At 43.3% G+C, this 17,296-nt stretch overlaps 2 protein-coding genes across 5 annotated transcripts; one reads left to right on the top strand and one right to left on the bottom strand.

Annotated features, from left to right (window-relative positions):
* Positions 1 to 1,119: 1,119 nt before the first annotated feature.
* Df31 (Decondensation factor 31) lies at positions 1,120 to 6,796 on the bottom strand. 2 transcript variants are annotated; one of them, XM_033380997.1, is made up of 3 exons: positions 6,765 to 6,796; positions 2,472 to 2,836; positions 1,120 to 2,399 (listed from the first exon to the last, which is right to left on the bottom strand). In XM_033380997.1, exons 1-3 carry the CDS (start codon positions 6,779 to 6,781, stop codon positions 2,242 to 2,244), a joined length of 540 nt encoding a protein of 179 aa, XP_033236888.1. In that variant the 5' UTR covers positions 6,782 to 6,796; the 3' UTR covers positions 1,120 to 2,241. The 2 variants fall into 2 exon arrangements, with proteins under 2 accessions (XP_033236888.1, XP_001357417.1); XM_001357381.4 differs by lacking the exon at positions 6,765 to 6,796 and adding an exon at positions 4,650 to 4,951.
* Positions 6,797 to 6,808: 12 nt separating this feature from the next.
* On the top strand, positions 6,809 to 16,833 carry Ac3 (Adenylate cyclase 3). 3 transcript variants are annotated; one of them, XM_033380996.1, is made up of 18 exons: positions 6,815 to 7,341; positions 9,383 to 9,903; positions 9,977 to 10,166; positions 10,228 to 10,537; positions 10,602 to 10,720; positions 11,220 to 11,331; positions 12,195 to 12,322; positions 12,674 to 12,832; positions 13,072 to 13,210; positions 13,282 to 13,541; positions 13,600 to 13,963; positions 14,047 to 14,362; positions 14,431 to 14,503; positions 14,725 to 14,800; positions 14,861 to 15,086; positions 15,153 to 15,235; positions 15,299 to 15,754; positions 15,822 to 16,833. In XM_033380996.1, exons 2-18 carry the CDS (start codon positions 9,561 to 9,563, stop codon positions 16,050 to 16,052), a joined length of 3,585 nt encoding a protein of 1,194 aa, XP_033236887.1. In that variant the 5' UTR covers positions 6,815 to 7,341; positions 9,383 to 9,560; the 3' UTR covers positions 16,053 to 16,833. The 3 variants fall into 3 exon arrangements, with proteins under 3 accessions (XP_015035510.2, XP_033236887.1, XP_001357418.3); XM_001357382.4 differs by having other exon boundaries at positions 6,815 to 9,903; XM_015180024.2 differs by lacking the exons at positions 11,220 to 11,331; positions 13,072 to 13,210; positions 13,282 to 13,541; ... (6 more) ...; positions 15,299 to 15,754; positions 15,822 to 16,833 and having other exon boundaries at positions 6,809 to 7,341; positions 12,674 to 12,805.
* The last annotated feature ends 463 nt before the right edge of the window (positions 16,834 to 17,296 follow it).

The raw sequence follows: 17,296 nt of genomic DNA, 5'->3' as shown, positions 1-17,296 counted from the left end.
GTTGTAAGATATTACAAAATTTGAAGTATAGAATTGCGAATGTTTGATTGAGCTGTCGAAAAAAAAAATCTGCCCATTCATTAAACAGCTTAAGCTATTTTTTATTATTATTTATTTTTAAATGCGTTGTATTATTGACTCGGAACCAGTTTTTTGTTTACTATTTCTATATATTTCAATGTGTTTACAAACTATTTGTTCTTGAAGAGACATATGTGTCTTTGGCCCTTTTCTAGGTCAAAGACGTTGTTCAATTGCGTTTCGAAAATATTTATGCCTATGAAAGCTTAGAAAACTCTAGACGTGAACAAGAGCACGAACGCATTACGATAAAACATAAAAAGTTATCGACCGTTTTTTTAGTTTACTTTCAAAATATTATCGTATCGCAACGCTGCACTGTGCCACGCAGAGAGCTGTTAAGCGCAAAGCCTTAGATTGCTGTTAGCTCGCTGTAAGCTTACGTTTTTATAATTTATAAAATAATGAATTTTAATATATACTTAAATGTTTTAAAAATAGTTTCTTTCTCTTGCAAATTAAAATATTTAAGGGAATTAAAAAAATCCTCCCCATAAATAACTTACCAACGAAATTTGGTTAAGGAACGAAGGCCGAAAGCTTTCTTTTGAGTGATTCATACTCTCCAGGCGCACAATATTCAATTCGATCATGTCATTGATATTTTGGTAGAAAAAAGAGCTTTTTCTAGAAGGTTCCTCCTGCCTGAGTCACGACACCGACCCACATTTAAATTCTTTGTACTACCTCTAATATTTCAGTCACGACTGTAACCGCTCTGCTTAAAAGTACAGTTCGGTTCGCACATCTACGACTGTACGTTTTCCAGTGAGATTTTCTTGGAAATGGCTGGAAAAGGTTCCGATTCGGAGAATAAAAGATTTTCGGGCATTTGAATGTTTCTCTTCCATTTATTTTTGAATGTTCTCGAATGTTTTTGTTTGTCTGAGTCTGATGCTGTTCTCAGTCCGTCGTAACGGATTTGCTTGTGGAAATGGGTTTTTCATTTAGCAATTTTACATTTTAATTACGATTTTCCTCATTCACATTTTACTTTAATTATTTCAATTCGTGTTTGCCTCAGTGTTTTGTCTATGGTTTGGTCTGCTCTGGTTTCCACTGGTTCGCTCGAAACCAATGACAGTTACGTTACTCGAAATTGGACAAATTAGTAGGTTGGCTTTAAGTACGCCCCAGAAGAACACCTCTTTCTGAGCGCAAATACAAATGGAAAAAAAGAACCATTAGAAGACTTGGACACGCCATTAGTCTAGTAATTACGTATAAAAAAAAGAACTTTATATATAGTCACGGCAACATTTCCTTTTTTTTCTTATTTTCTTTCGTTGGAACATGATTTCCCTTCTGTATATAAAATTGGGAGGGGGGTTGTTGTGTTTCAACGGTTTTGATTGCTACTATATAAAAATTTAATTTCTTATCCGGTTTTATTGTTTCTATATATACGAATTTTTCTCAAGTTCTTTTTTTTTCTTTTGCCAGCGTTTGTGTGCGGGGGGCGTGGCAGTTTGCTGTTTTCGCAATTGTTTTTGAACTTGATATATATATATATATATAAATATTAATAAACATTATAGGATCGTACCAGTAAAATTAGGAGAAGAAAAAATATGCTTATGCTCTTTTTTTGTCACATGGTCTTATATAATGGGGAGGATTTTCCTTTTGCTTCGTATTTATTACAATTATTAAATGACGCTTTTCGTTTACAACTTTATCTTAAAACATAGAGGGGTTCCGTCTCGCCATCTTACTTTTGCTTGTTCTTTCTTAATCGTTTGCTTTATATATATATATACGTTTTTTTAAAGTTAAGTTAAGTAAGGTTTTTAAATGATAATGGATTTTCTTCATCTTAATTTTTGTTGGTTGTTTTGTTTGTTTGTTGGTTTATTTGTTAGTAGAGAGACAGACAATCGGGACGCTTTAAGACTACGCTCCCATTGCAGGATTTTTAAAGAGAATTGCGCGCCCGAACCCCCCGCACGCACAAGCACACTCGAGCGCTCCAACCAAACATGTGTGAAACGTTATCAAGCTTGCCGGTACCCACAGAGGTGTGCGTGTGGGGGGAGCGGGCGTTCATTTGTGTGTTCGTGTGTGTGTGTGTTCTTGTTTAGTGTTAGTAAGTAATTTATATGTACGAGTAATGTGTGTGTACGGCGGCTGGTGCAGACCGGGAACGATACGAAGCACCATTTAGGCAGCCACTTCGCTGGCCTCGGCACCGTTTTGAACCTCATCCTTTGTGCTGGCCTCGTCCAGCTTCGCCTTCTTCTCGGGGGTGGCAACGGCCTCATCGGCCTTGGCGGAGGCCTCATCCACCTTCCGCTTCACTGCCTCGACGACGGGCGCGTCTGCAAGTCAAAAGGGAAAACCAAAAGTTAGCATTCGCTGGAGAACGGGAGAGGGGAGGGGGATTTACACACCTGTTGAGTCACCGTTGGCTGCTTCCTCGGCTCCGTTCTCAACAACAGCGGGTGCTGCCTCGCTGCTCTCCTTGGCCTCATCGCCGGCGACTGCCGCCTCCTCGTCCTTCTTCTTCTCCTCTGCAGCTTCGGCGGCAGGAGTCTCAGCAGCCTTCTCGCCATCAACGGCATCGGCGGCGACTTTCTCGGCCTTGTCGGCAGCGGGGGCAGCAGCACCGTTCTCCTTGGCACTGCTCTCCTCATCGGCGGCACCGTTCTCTGTGGTGGTTGGCTTCTCGACGGCTGCTTCGTCAGCAGCGACGACAGCATCCTTCTTCACGGCATCAACTTCCTCAGCGGGCACCTTCTCGACAACAGGGGTCTCACTGTAGACGAAAGAGAATAATAAATTAGTGATTTTCCCCAAAAAAGAAGTTCCTGCATTTCATACAACTAAAACCAGAAAATTTTCCATTCAACCCAAGCGGCCGGCGAACGGTTATTTTGTCCCCACCCTTCTCTTTTTTGAAGCGCTTCCGCGTCTTTCAACCCACCCCAGGACGCGGCCGAACACACAGCACGGCACACATCATTGTAACATCTGCCGACGACGACGCCAACGCCGGCAGCGCTGCCGTAAAATGATAAATGGGAGCAACAACTCGTGCAAACTGCGACGCAAAAAAGAAACGAGAAAAAGGTGAGCGCCATTTGGCAGCGTGCTCTTTCATATATAAAACAAATATATATAGTACACAAGTATATGTACTGGTATATATTCGGGGTTTTTTTCTTGTTTTATTAGAATCATCACGTACACTCTCATCTACTATCCAAATGGGAAATTTGCATTTCCAATCTTTTGATCGTGTTGCGATTGTGCATTCTTTCAGCGAAAACCGATTTCTCGCACCTCGAAATGGATCACCCTGTTACATGCATAAAGTGGGAAACATAAAAGAGATGCTTGCAAAAAGTAAAAAGCGCGACTTGTTTGAAATAAAACGAACGAAAAAAAAACTGGTTTTTATGCGGCGCGCACACAAGCCATACATCCGTCTCGCTTGCGCGCACTTATCAGCAGTTCAAATGTGCGCGCGTCACGTAGCAGAAAGAGCGGCAGAAAGGGAAACAAGCATAGCAGGATGAGTGAGAGGGAGGGAAGCACTGCAAGCAGTAAGAGTCAGAAAGCATACAATGAATAGTGCGAGAGCGAGAAAGCATGATGTAAAATGTGCAAGGCAAAAAGGAAGGGACACAAATAACGGTCAACAGCACATACACATGCCGGCATAAAACACCCACTATGCTACTTTCAACCCAACTACACAACCTAAGACAACAGACAAAAGATTTAACGGGGTTTTTCTGCTCTCTTTTTTGTCTCCCCTGTACACTCTGCTGCGACGCAAAAGTTTGAAAAAAAAAAACCGCAAATAGGCGGCCGGCGTGCCGTGTGATTATTTTAGGCAATGACAAAATACCTGGAAACAACAAAAACTTGAAGCGAGCGAACAGAACAGAGAGAAGAGCAGCAACAACAAGTTAATACCAAGCTTTGAGCTTTAAACGAACCAAAAATTAATGTACAGGCAAAGGCCGCAGCAGCGAAGAACCAAAAGGCAAAAGCAAACAGACAAGTCAGACAAAAAGACAGACGGCTGAAACGGCACGAGAAAAGAGCGGCAACTTGAATACTACACATACATACATACACCTTCATACACTTTTGCGCACTCCGCTTTGAACACACTCAACATTGTACTTCTTGCCTATACTTCGCCACAGCCACCAACAATGCTGCTGCTGCTTCTGCTACTGCCTACACCACCACCACCATCACACACACACAACACAGAGAGCAAGCAAAGTCTCGTTGTCGTTGGTTTGCCGGCCGGAGAATGAGCGAGAAGGCACTATGACGCCGCGCCAAATTCAACGGCGTCGTTTTTTGCGCGCACGTTTACTCGGCATTGGCGCAAGCGAGACAACTGTATTAATGCCGCAAAGCGTATATAGACACAGAAATTCAAAAGAAAATTTTTCCAAACCGTTGCGAGAGAACATGGAAAAAGATGTACACTTGCGAAATTCGAACAGATCCATGCAATTGTTTAAATAAAATGCACAGATGTACAGAACACAGCACAAACAACCAGATAAAACACACACAGAACCCTCTAATCAAATATTACTCACTTTTTCTGCTCAGCCACATCAGCCATTTTGATTTACTGTTGGTTTTGGTTTCGAAAGCGAAGCGCGAAAAACACGTTTAAAATATTGGGTCTCGGTCTACGCAAAACACGACTCGCCGAAATGCAAAAAAACAACACTTGCTTCCAAACAAAATCACCAAATTTTAGAAATTTGCTGCAATTGTCTTTCTCAGTAGCTGAGCTATGAAGTCGTTGACTGCTGGAGATTTTTGCCACAGGAGAACGTCGTCCACAGAAAAAACGCCGAATGAGAGGGCGAAGAGCGTTGCCGGAACTTATATACAGTGCGCGCTCCACAAATAAAAAAAATGTCGCGTCAGTGTGACCGAGGGAAAGTCTGAGCAAATATACCGTCTGACCCTTCAAAATATACCAAAATATACCGTCTCATTTCTAAAATATACCGTTAATATACTGACTAATTCAAGTTATGTTGTACATATTCCTCGTTTTTGATATTCCGTCGAAGATTACTGGCTATATAGAACCCTCAGCCCCGCCCACACAATTTTACCCGACTAATGAACCCATTTTTTACTTTACTGGTTTGTTTTAAATACATGCTTTTATTGTATTTTGACTAAATGTTGATGGTTTCTTAAAACCGGTTTCTGGTCACAGTAGTATGGCTATGTGTATACCCTATTCCGTGAATTTTATATACAAAATATAAAGAAATTTTCTCAAATTTTTTTGATTTGCTTCCTGTATATCCCGATCCCGATACTCATTCTTGGTAAGAAGACCACTGATAGCTTTAAAACAGAGACTGACTAGTTTCTGCATTAATTAGTGCCTGTGATGACAAACGTTTCCGCAATTCTATAATATCCATTTCCCTAGGGTATGCAGAATGAGACTCAGTGGTGCTACCGATTCACACCCGATTCAAAGAGAGCGAAAAGGAGAGCCTTAACCGATTAAGAGAGGGGAGAAGAGAGCCAGAGACAGGTAGCCAATAAGGCAATAAAAACAACCGTTCGATTATCGACTAGAGTGGTGCGCGCCAAATATGATATGAATCTAATGTTGTACTTTAACTAAGAAATACTATGTACATATATGCATCTCAAATCACAAACAAACCCAATACAGTTTCATCAATCGTAATCATTTGGCGAAAGTATTTGCTCATCTCTCTTGCGCGAATTTCGTCTGTAGGACTGCTGTGCTGTTTTTGTTACCGGCAAAACAATGAATATGCAAAACTAAAATGGCCTTTCGTCGAATTCTATTCATTTTACCTGAACAACGAGCTGTCCTAAAGGATATTACAGCTTCCCTTTCAACGTTCAACGGCAGGCAGTTGCACCAAGAGACCGAAACCGATGGATTTGGCTGCAGCATCACGTGCCATTGTGCCCGCGCCGGGATTAGTTTTCTCGAGGAAAGAAAACAGGGGATAAAGGACAGATGTTTTAAGATCTCACAAGATGTCTGCGCAATCCCTTGCTGCATTTTCATTTGATTTACTTTTAAAAGAAGAAAAACCTATTGCAAAACATTGTACATCATTCAGATAACTCCGTTTTCGTATTCCGTAGGTGTAACCAAATGGAGTCAACCGGTTTTTTGGGGCTAAGGCTATTGCAATCAATCAAAAACTTTTCTACCACTGATCCGGCAAACGGAAATTACAATTTTCCAGGTAGTCAGGTAGTGGCCTTCAGAGCGTTCCGGATCAATTTTGTATAAGAGAGTTTTTGAAGGCGAGGAGGGCAGCTGCCGGCTGGTTGTTGTTTTATTGCCTCGCTGTGAATTTGGTGCACATGTCTTTTATTTTGGGCACCCGACAATGAATTTCAGCTGCTCTTCCAAATATTGGACGTTGTTAACGTATTTTAGTTCATAAATTGAAGATAATATCACTGATTAAAGTAAGAGAGGGAACTTTTATACTTGTTATATGAACAACATCTATTAACAATATCAAACTACTGCCATGGGAGCACAGCACACGATTTTGTTGTTCGAATCACCCCCATCTTGAGGAAACAAAACATCTTCCGCTTTATTATGCGTTTTCCCCTTACATCTGCACTCAACCACATGCACTTATGGTCCGACACGTACACACACACGCACACAAACTTACCCTATACAGCTGCACATTTTTCAATGCCAGCCAAGGACAGTGGCAGCTGCAGGCAGGCAGGCCGCCCGCCCCTGCGTTCGTCTGGCGTTACGTTCCGTTCCCGTTGATTGGCATTTAGTGAGAGGCATTAATGTTGCTTTCTAATTAATTTTATGCGCTTGCGGCCATTTCAGGGATTATGCTTACACACACTTGCAGAGATGAACTATAAATGCACAGTTTTGTTATCAAGCTGCACAGCTGTACCGTTATCAGTTGCATGCTGAGAGTCTCTCTCCCACTGTCATGCGCCCACGAAGAGCTTTCCGCGGCAAAGCTCGCTCTTGGAGAGAGTGCCACGCTGCTGAAAGGTCCTTGCTGCTGCCTGCTGCTGCTGTATTGTCAAAAATTTTCACTTAACAATCAGTCAAGTTTATCGTGGCGCCTTAGTTTAGTTGAAAGAAAATTCGCGCTGCGCAACGCGTCCGGACATCGCTGGGGCAGCCCCAGCAGTAGCAGCAGCAGCAGCAGAAAAAAAGTGAACACAACGAACCAGAAATTGGAAAAGGAATAATTAGTGATAATCAAAAAAAGAAAAGTATGGCAAAGAGTGTTCTCTACTGGAAACTTGTGTGTGCGTGTGTGTGTGTTAAAATCTGGGAATGCTAAACGAGAACAACTGTACATGCCTGGTTAACCGTTATCGCAGCCTCCCAAAAAGAAAAAACCGTGTTGGAAAGAACTAAAGAGAAAGAGAGGGGGTACTATGCCGTACCGCTGTACAACTATCTGCCTATCCCTTTTTGGAGAAGGTGTCACTTATTTGGATTAAAATTAAAATCGAAATTTGTGTGCAGTACACACACACACATAGACACGGACACACGGACAGGGGCAACTATACAAACAAAATCAGAACGCATTAAAACGAACCTTGAGCAAATCAACCTTACACACACATACAGACGCAAACCAAAACCAACACATGTACGGGCGACGTAAAGGATTTTCTTTTTTTGTATGCCCAAGAAGAAGAGAAACAAGAAAATACGGCTAGCCTAGAGGGTCGGAGAGTTTGATACCCTACAGGGCATCATATTTATGGCAACTACATATCTCAGATACTATATATGTATGTAATGCATTGTGCAGCAAAAATAAGTATCTGTACGAGATTCCATTGAGATAGCTTTAAAACTGAGGCACTAACTGCGGCGGCATAGAAATAGGCAGATGGAAAGATAGACGAATGCGAAATCGACTCGGCTGTCGAAGCTGATCCAGATTAGAAATACTTTGCTTCGTGTTAAGAAATCTGGTAAAAACATAACACCCTTGAAAAGGGGTATTATAAGAAGCTCCGTTATGTTACACAGTCCGTCCGTCCGTCCGTTACTCAGTCGTCGTCGAATTCGGCAATAGGGATACGACAGTCGAATATGAAAAGGAAGCAGAACTGAGCTCCACAACGGCCAGAGGGAGAGGGTGAGGGAGAGAGAGAGAGCCATACAGGAAAGACAGAGAGAGTGAAAACATGGCCACGAGAGAGGGAGCGGGAGCGAGTGTGCACCGTGGTCTGCGCGGGTGTTGAATGTGGTCGAAAATATTCATAATTTATTCAAAAATCTCGTAATAGATAGTGGCAGGACGAGGGGTGTGGGGGTGGCATCGAAATGGAATTGGTTGTGGGCAGGTGCAGCCTTCGGCTTGTGCATGAAAATTTGACAAGTCAATTTCAATTTCTGTCCCAAAATAGAAAACTCAATTTTCTCTAATTAACTTCCAGCGGAAATTGGTACTCTACATTCAAGGGGCGGAAAAGTAGGAAATGGAATACTGGATATAGGCTGTTCTGTGAGGATGGTCGGGACTATTGGGTGCATTGGAAGAATTTCCTAGAGCTTGGAACATTTTTCACGTGCTCAAACATTTCTAATTTAATCAAAGAGCTCTGGGCTATCTCCATGCTGGGTCGTTCAAAAGTGTCATTCACTGATAAGAGACTCTAGTCAGGTCTTATCTTAACTTATTTTCGGGGGCACATCCAGTGACCAACGATGTGATTAAAATAAGCGATTTGCTACCCCGCCTTATCAAATGAAAATAACTCAATATATTACCTGAGAATGTCTACATATATATTACAGTAGAAAAATGGCTTGACATATCTTTGATTTGCATTTGGTCAACCGCCACCCACTGTACAGAACAGTGAAAAGCTTTTTGCTCGCACAAGGACGCTTCCGCCTTGGCTCTCCCATCCACTCCCACACCCACTCCCGAGCACGAGACGCCACGAGGCAGCGTTAAGTCTTAAATTTACCGTTAAAATTTGTGTTGTGTGAGAGTTTTTATACTGGGATACCTCGTAGGGATCAGAGCATATAATGGAGTACTATTCGCGTTGAAATGTTAGCTAAAAAGGAAGTATTTCCAAAGCCTTCTTTGCGTATTCTGCTAAAATAAGGACATTTCCTCTCTTTGTATGAATCTACTCTATATGGCTGTTAAATTAAATCTGCTTAGCAGGTATCCCCATAGTCGAAATATCCCCATTCGTCTCCTTCGGATTCTGCTGTTTGAGTTTGAGCTTGGCATTGCTTCTATTTACCCATGCGTCGTGTCGTTTCGTCTCCCAGTTTCCAGACCCCGGCATAAATAAATAAAGACACAACGCGGCAAACGGAAATGGATGTGCCTCATTCATAAACCAGAGCCTGGACAGGTCGGGTCGGGTGCGCTGATCAACGAAAAGTAAAACAAAAGCCCACTAGCAACTGCAAAAACCTCGCATAAAAAAAAGGAGCGGACGCAACCATGCCGGAGGAGAAGGAAATGTCCGGAAATAATCTGGAAAACGGACAGGCCATGGCCACGGCTACGGCTACGGCCACGGCCAACTCAACGCCAAGCAGGTCCAAGCATCAGCGCCAGAAGACGCCCACAAGGCGGCGTCCCCATGATAGTGATGTGGTCGCTGGAGGTGTTGGCATCACCGGCGGCGGCGTGGTCATCCTGCCGCAGCATGTGCTCAACGAACTCTATCACAACTACTCCATTAAGCAGCGGCGGAGCGGCCTCAAGTGGTTCCTGTTCGCCGCCGTTCTCTTCAATGTCTGGACCATTTGCATACCCTGGGATCAGGCAATACCCACAAGAGGTGACTAATCCTTCGATCTGGTCTAGCCATAGATTTGGCAGGGTGTTTATTCATTGCTTATGTTATTTTTCAGTTGTAAACTGTTGCATGCTGGTGGCCTATTTGGCCCTAACGGCCCTGATGCACATCGGGCGACGCTCGGAGCAGCCTTCACTGAGACGTTTCCATCTAACATTCCTGACGATTATGCCGCGGGCTCTGTGGTTCCTGTCCGTGCTCCACTTTGCCGCCTATGTGATGCTGCAGCCCAGCTTCTCTCCAAGGTAAAGGCACCCTTAAAATAAGTACTGAAAGGTATCTGGAAGTCTAAAATATCCTTTCTAGGGATGTACTGGGCTGGGCCATCTTGCTAAACTTCCTGATCTATGTGACGCTGCCGCTTCCTCTGATTTTCCTTGGTCTGGTGATTGGCTTCTGCACGTACTTCAATTGCCTGAGCCTCCCCGTTGGCTTCTCTCGTCCTGATCCTCTCATCTCGGATCAGGCGGCGGCCAATGCAGTTCTGATAGCCACCGCCGCCTTGATCGGTCTACTGTATTACTTTATGGGCGAGGCCAAGCAGAAGCGAGCCTTTTTGGAGGCCAAAAAGAGTCTGGAGGTGAAAATGGTCATCGAGGAACAGTCCGCCGAACAGGTGTGCATTTTTTGTATAGCATATCGCTGGATAAGGATTAATGTTTATTGTTTTCTATGATTAGGAACGTTTACTGTTGTCTGTGCTGCCCAAGCATGTGGCTATCAAAATGCGCGAGGACCTGGGCTCATCCAGTTCGGAGGCATTCAAAAAGATATACATGAGTCGACACGAGAATGTGAGGTAAGTTTGGGATCTAAAAAGGGTATTTAATGTACAAGAAATGGTAGTAAGATGAGCATTTGTCATAAATCTAATGATCCAGTTCGTTTCGTTGAAATATAACGAGTAACGAGTTTTCCATTCGTTCCTTCTCTAAGTCGAGTGTCAAACCATGAGTTAGTCTCATTTAGACCTCATCGCAATGGTAAAACCTCTGAATGAAACCCACTCTACTTCATGGCTATTTCCAACAAAATTGCCTTCCATATACCGCAGTTCCTTTACTCGTTATTTGCATTCCTTTGGTTCAAATCACAATCAACTCTGTTTATTCCCAGCGGAAACATTTTCCAAAGTAAATGTGGCCCTATTTCCATATCCTACTTTCACTCAGTGCTGCATATTTGTAGGTGTTAATACTTAAATTAAATTCTATTGCATTGCCACTTGTTTAACCATTACACACTCTCTCTCTCTCGTTCTCCCACTCTCCCCACTGCTTTCTTTTTGTACGAATAAGCATACTATATGCGGATATAGTGGGCTTTACCGCCATCTCCTCGACATATAGCGCTCAAGACTTGGTTAAAATGCTTAACGAGCTCTTCGCACGCTTCGATAGGCTCGCCGAGGTAACAATTTCCATGCTGTATTTTTCTATCCTATCCGTCGTACATTTCTTTGTTGGTTTTCCATGTTTTTTTCGGAACTTTTTGTTTTTTCGTTATTCTTTTCTGTTATGTTTTCAGCTGTTCATTCACCTGGCTTTTGAGGGGGCATTACATTAGAAGAAGCTCCTCTCCTCTAATGATGATTATGATGTTTAAGATAAAACCATCTAGAGAATTTTTCATTTCCCCTTTTCGAGTGTGTGTGTTTTGCCCTCCCCCCTCCCCCACTTTAATTTGAATTCTTGTTACGTTTTCTCTGGCTGTCTTTTCATTTTTGGTTTTTTTAGGGCCACCTTTTTGGGGGGTGTTGGGGCTGATTGTTGGGGTGTGTGTCAGTGCCCCTAACTGACCAACAAAAGTTATGTCCAGTCAGGCGTGCAAAATGTTTCGAGTTGATTTTTTCTCTCATGCGAATTATTTTTTATTTGAGTTATTTTAAGGGCCCCCGAGGGGTACGTTACTGATTTTGTGTCGCTATTATTTTTAGCTTGAGTTAATTTGACTGCAATTTCGGTTGGGGGCGGGAGTGCCGGTATGTATGGGTTTTCCCTTTCACTGATTTGTGGGGGACTCCCATTTGTTTTCAGTTCATTTGTTGGCCTTTTTGTTGGGTCAAAGGATGGGACATGGAGGTGTCTGTAAGGGGTGATATGGATATTTTGTAAGAAATATATTTAGTTTATACTTTTTATGGGTTAACCCTTTTGTTTGGTTTCATTTTAACCATCATGATTAATTATTTTTTATTTTTAAAAACCCCTACTTTTAATCTTTGATGCTCATTAAATCACTTGACTCTAAATCGCACTTGGATTCGCCTTTAGAAATATCAACAATTGCGCATTAAGATTCTGGGCGATTGCTATTATTGCATTAGCGGTGCCCCCGACGAGCGACCGGATCATGCGGTTATGTGTGTGCACATGGGACTCTCTATGGTGAAGGCCATCAAGTGAGTATGAGTATTCTAGTTGAGTGAGAAGCTCCCCAAAGGACAGAAGGGACGACATGCGACATGCGGCATGCCACAGCCATGGCAGGCAATGTCCCCAGTGCCGAGGACAGGCGACAGGGCGACAGGCGACGCCAAATCAACGTTTGTTCAATTAATAATAATTGCACTTAAGCACGCGCGCGCGCTCGCTTCCCTATTGCCTGTCGCGACTCCAGAGGCCCAGAGGCCCAGAGCCCCAGAGCCCGGAGCACATGTCCAAACGGTAGTCCGGACTAGCGTCACTAACCTGCCACATGATGATGTTGCGTGTGCCTCTACTCTACTCTACTGTCCCCTTTTTGTGTGCAGGTATGTGCAGCAGAAGGCCAATTCACCTGTTGATATGCGTGTTGGCATACACACGGGCGCTGTGCTGGCAGGGATACTCGGCCAGCGGCAGTGGCAGTTTGATGTCTACTCCAAGGACGTTGAGCTGGCTAATAAAATGGAATCCAGCGGCATGGCGGGGTATGTTGTAACTCTCTCACACCATCTCTCTATCTCCCATGCCACCCACTGTTGCATAATTGATAACGCGGGTCCAGGCCACACTTGTGGCAAGTGCTTATTATGATTTGACTTTCGTCACTTCGGTATGCAAATTTATGGGTTCTGTTTGTGCACCCGCCCACTCTCCTGCCCGACTGGGTGCATGGATAAGTGCTCATGCAAATTGTTTTCTTTTGCTTCCCCCCTTACACGCTCAGACGCGTTCACATTTCGGACAAAACTTTGGCCTTCCTCAACGGGGAGTTTGAGGTGGAGCCCGCCTTTGGCGAGAAGCGGGAGGAGCTATTGCGCATAGCCGGATTGAAGACCTTCTTCATAACCAAGGTGGTTAAGCCGGTAAGTGGAGGAGGAGCAAGAGGAGAAGGAGGAGATATATATAACCTAATTTGTGTGTAATTCTCGCACAGTTTGCATCGCCCTGTGCCAGGAAAATCAACGAAACGCAAGCCGAAAACTCACAGCTTAGCCCCAATGGATCCACCACGGATGTCGTTTCCGGTGGCGGAGAGGACAACGATGCCACGCTGGACGATGAGGAACTGCTGGCCCAGAGTGCCACCACGAATGGCCACCAAACAGCCGAGGCAGAGGATGAGGAGGAACAGGTCAAGTTGGAGAACTTTAAGCAGCGCTTGAAAGACGAGCTCGTCACCCGAGATGGGCATGAGTAAGTCTACAGGATATATCCAGGCTAAGCATCAATTGAATGACTCTTTCTTCGAAAGGAACCTCACCAAGGACACCAACATATTCCTGCGCTTCAAGAACCCACAATTGGAGCAATCCTATGCCGTGTACCGAGAGCCGTACAGCTCCCTGCCGCTGCTGGCGGCACTCCTGGTGCAGTGCATCGACGTGCTATACTCCTACTTGGTGCTGCCCCGCTCCACGCTGCATTTCATCAACATAGCGGCGCCACTGGTGCCCATTGCCATGCTGGTTGTGATCAGCATTGCCGAGAGCTTCAGCGGCATGCTGCCCAAGTTCTTTGTGGACGTGAGCAAGCGCTTCAATGACATTACCTTCGTGCGGGAACTGGCGGCCATAATTATCGCCCTCACCATTGGCCTGAGCAATGTCATCGACATGGTTCGTTTCCGTTCGTCTCAGTCTGAGGCGTGCTCAAGTCCTTTACACTGTATTGATTTTCATCATCGAATTTCCCTTGACAGTTCTTCTTCGTCACCTTCGTGCGCACCGAGCACATTGTGAGCGAAAGCGAATTCAATGCCACGGCTGGTCTGGGTCTGGGACTGGGACTAGGGCTGGAGGCCGATGTGGATGTGGATGTGGCCGGCGCGGAGGCGGTCACCGCCGAGCACCTGCTGCCCGAATCGTTTGTGGAGCAAATGCGCGATGCAGTACCCACAGAACGTGTCCTATATCCGTCCTATTTGAGCAATTTCGGTGTCCTAATATTGATTGCGATTGCCGTGATTGCTCAGCTCACGCATCTGACTAAAATACTCCTATTATTGTCCATTGCGGGTGGGTCTATCCTCGTACTATCTAGCCTTGACATTTGTAATCTTAATATTTGATTCGTTTTCGTACAGCTCTGCATTGCTACTTCAACATATTCATCATGCAGGACCTGTATGCCTTGGAGGATGACCTGGCACATCAGCCGTAAGTGGAGGATATATATTTTTAAGGCTGTCATTGGAGTGGAGAGATTACCATATATAATTTAAGGAGTCTTTAGAGGCAAAAACTAAGAACTAATTGATTCAATTACTAGACAAATGTTGGAGTATGAGAAATTGATTGAATCAAGGCTTTGGACTGATTTTGAGATATGGTATTCCTTATCACGAAATATTTATAATCCTTTTATTATATTTTCCCAGCATCATATCCTCACGATACTGTGCCTCTGGTCTTCTGCTGGTGGCAGCCCTAGCTCTGAGCACCTTGGCCCGACATGTAAGTACACATAATCCCACATAATGCTTGACTTAAACCTAATGGAACTATCTTTTCCAGATGGATCACGAGGATCGGGTGATCTTCAAATGGAAAACCGAGGTGGCGGAACAGAAAGAGACCGCCAACGATATGCGGCAGCGTAACGAGGCCTTGGTGTACAATGTTTTACCCGTTCATGTTGCTGAACATTTCATGAAGAATACCAAGCGATCGCATGATGATCTCTACTCTCAGAGCTATTCCGAGGTGGGAGTATTATTTGCCAGCATGCCAAACTTTTCAGGTAAACATAGGAAACACTCAACGACTACAATATTTCTAAAATGCTTAAAATGCTCTTTTTGAACAGATTTCTATTCGGAGGAAACCGTGAATAATCAGGGTTTGGAGTGTCTACGTTTTCTCAATGAAGTTATCTCTGATTTTGATGCGGTAAGCGCTGCAGAACTTAAACTTGAACCAAGCCTGTTCCAATTCGATTTCTTTTTATTTAAGTTATTGGAACTGCCACAGTTCCAGGATATCATCAAAATCAAGACTATTGGCTCGACTTATATGGCCGCCAGTGGCATAAATCTTCAGCGGAATCTTCGCTCGGATGCTTCTATCACCGAACGCTGGGCCCAGTTGGCCGTGCTCGTCGAATTCGCATTGGAACTCACGCACACTCTGCAAGGCATTAACGAGCAGTCCTTCAATCACTTTGTCCTCAAGATGGGCATAAATCATGGACCCATAACCGCTGGTGTGATCGGTGCTAGGAAGCCGCACTATGATATCTGGGGCAATACGGTGAATGTGGCATCCCGCATGGAGAGCACTGGCAAGGCCGGCGCCATTCAGGTCACCGAGGAAACGTGCAACATTCTCCAGAAGTTTGGCTATACATTTCAGCAACGTGGCCTGGTGTCGGTCAAGGGCAAGGGTCAATTGATGACCTACTATTTGCAGGTGCGCTTTCCGAGTCCCTCCATAGAAGATCTATTAATACAATACATATGATGTAAATCTTTCCCAGGGCAAGTCTAAGCCTTGTGCAGAGCCTGAAGCCACTCCGGCAGCCATTGAGCTACATGATACTCTGGATTCCACCACGGAGCTGGACATCTCGGACATCAAGACGCCCCTGCTCAAGCTGAAGGGCCAGGAGGCGCCAGCGGCGGGGGAGAGTGAACAGAGTGGGCCGGCGCCCAGTCTGGGCAATGGCAGTGTCGGCCAAGTGGGAGAATCTCAATCTTTATTGGAATAATTTGCGACTTTTTTTCTTGGATTTATATTTTAATTTGCATTTCCATTTAGACTGTGTGCGAGTGTATCTATGAGTGTGTGCTTGTGTGCCTGTGTGAGTGTGGCTGAGTGTCTGTGTGGATTATACTGTTATACAACTGTTATTGCTATACATTTGGTTTTGCCTCCGTATTCGTGTGATATTCTATAGAAAAAACCATTCTAATTTAGTTAAAATTATAAATTTGCTTTCAAAAAGTTTGTAAACTGTGTACCTAAGAAAACAAAACGATAATGTATAACTTTTAAATATATATTTAACTATGGCTAAGTACTTTTAATTAATTGTGAATTATCTATTGTTTCAAACAACAAATTGTTATCTCATTTCCAAGGAACTGTAATATAAGTGATCCCCCACTTTGCTTAACACCAAAAAAACTAATCGATGTGTAGTTGAAGTAGGAGACAACAACAACCATTCCATTTTGCATCTGAATGTGTAAAATAAACGAGTCTTGAATAGTAATTATGTATGCGCATAAACTAAACAATAGTAATATACATATGTACGAACGACTATATATGTACTTATATGCTAAGTCCTATAGAATCCGTATCCCACCACAAACAAACTGCAACCCACAAGCAAGTCCAAATATAGTCGAACAAAATTTAATTAAATTATAAATTAGTTAATGAGAGATGTTAGTGAGAACCGATACCATAGATGGCATAGAAATCCTAGGCATGCGTACCATTAACTACGTTAACATATTTACATATATATAAAAACGCATACATACATACATACATACTATATATATAGGCATATATAGTTATATACAAACTATTATATATAGCATCGCATGCTTATTAGAACATTTCAACGAATTAGCAAAGGAAGCAAACAACAAACGAACTTACATAGCAAACAAATCGAATAGAAAGCGAATAGAAACTACTATACAAGTGTAAAACGTTTTCAAATTGATCTAAAAATTGGTATCTAAGTATCTATTTGTTCATGTCCATGTCCCCCATTGATTTCCATTTTGTTTAATGGCTAAAAGCAGGACAATCAATTAAGGAAAACAGCAGCATTGGTGATTGGATTATAGCTTTTCCAAAATTTTACAGTTTCTCTCTCCACTGGTTAACTAAAACACAAATAGATACAATTTGTAAAACTATAATTTCCTTAGAGAAATGCTTTAACTTAAGGCCATACCATACCATACCATACCATACCTGTTAGATGTTGTG

The sequence above is a fragment of the Drosophila pseudoobscura genome, chromosome 4 (assembly GCF_009870125.1).
Source record: "Drosophila pseudoobscura strain MV-25-SWS-2005 chromosome 4, UCI_Dpse_MV25, whole genome shotgun sequence".
Lineage (NCBI taxonomy): Eukaryota > Metazoa > Arthropoda > Insecta > Diptera > Drosophilidae > Drosophila > Drosophila pseudoobscura.
This window is presented reverse-complemented; position numbering and strand designations above follow the sequence as displayed.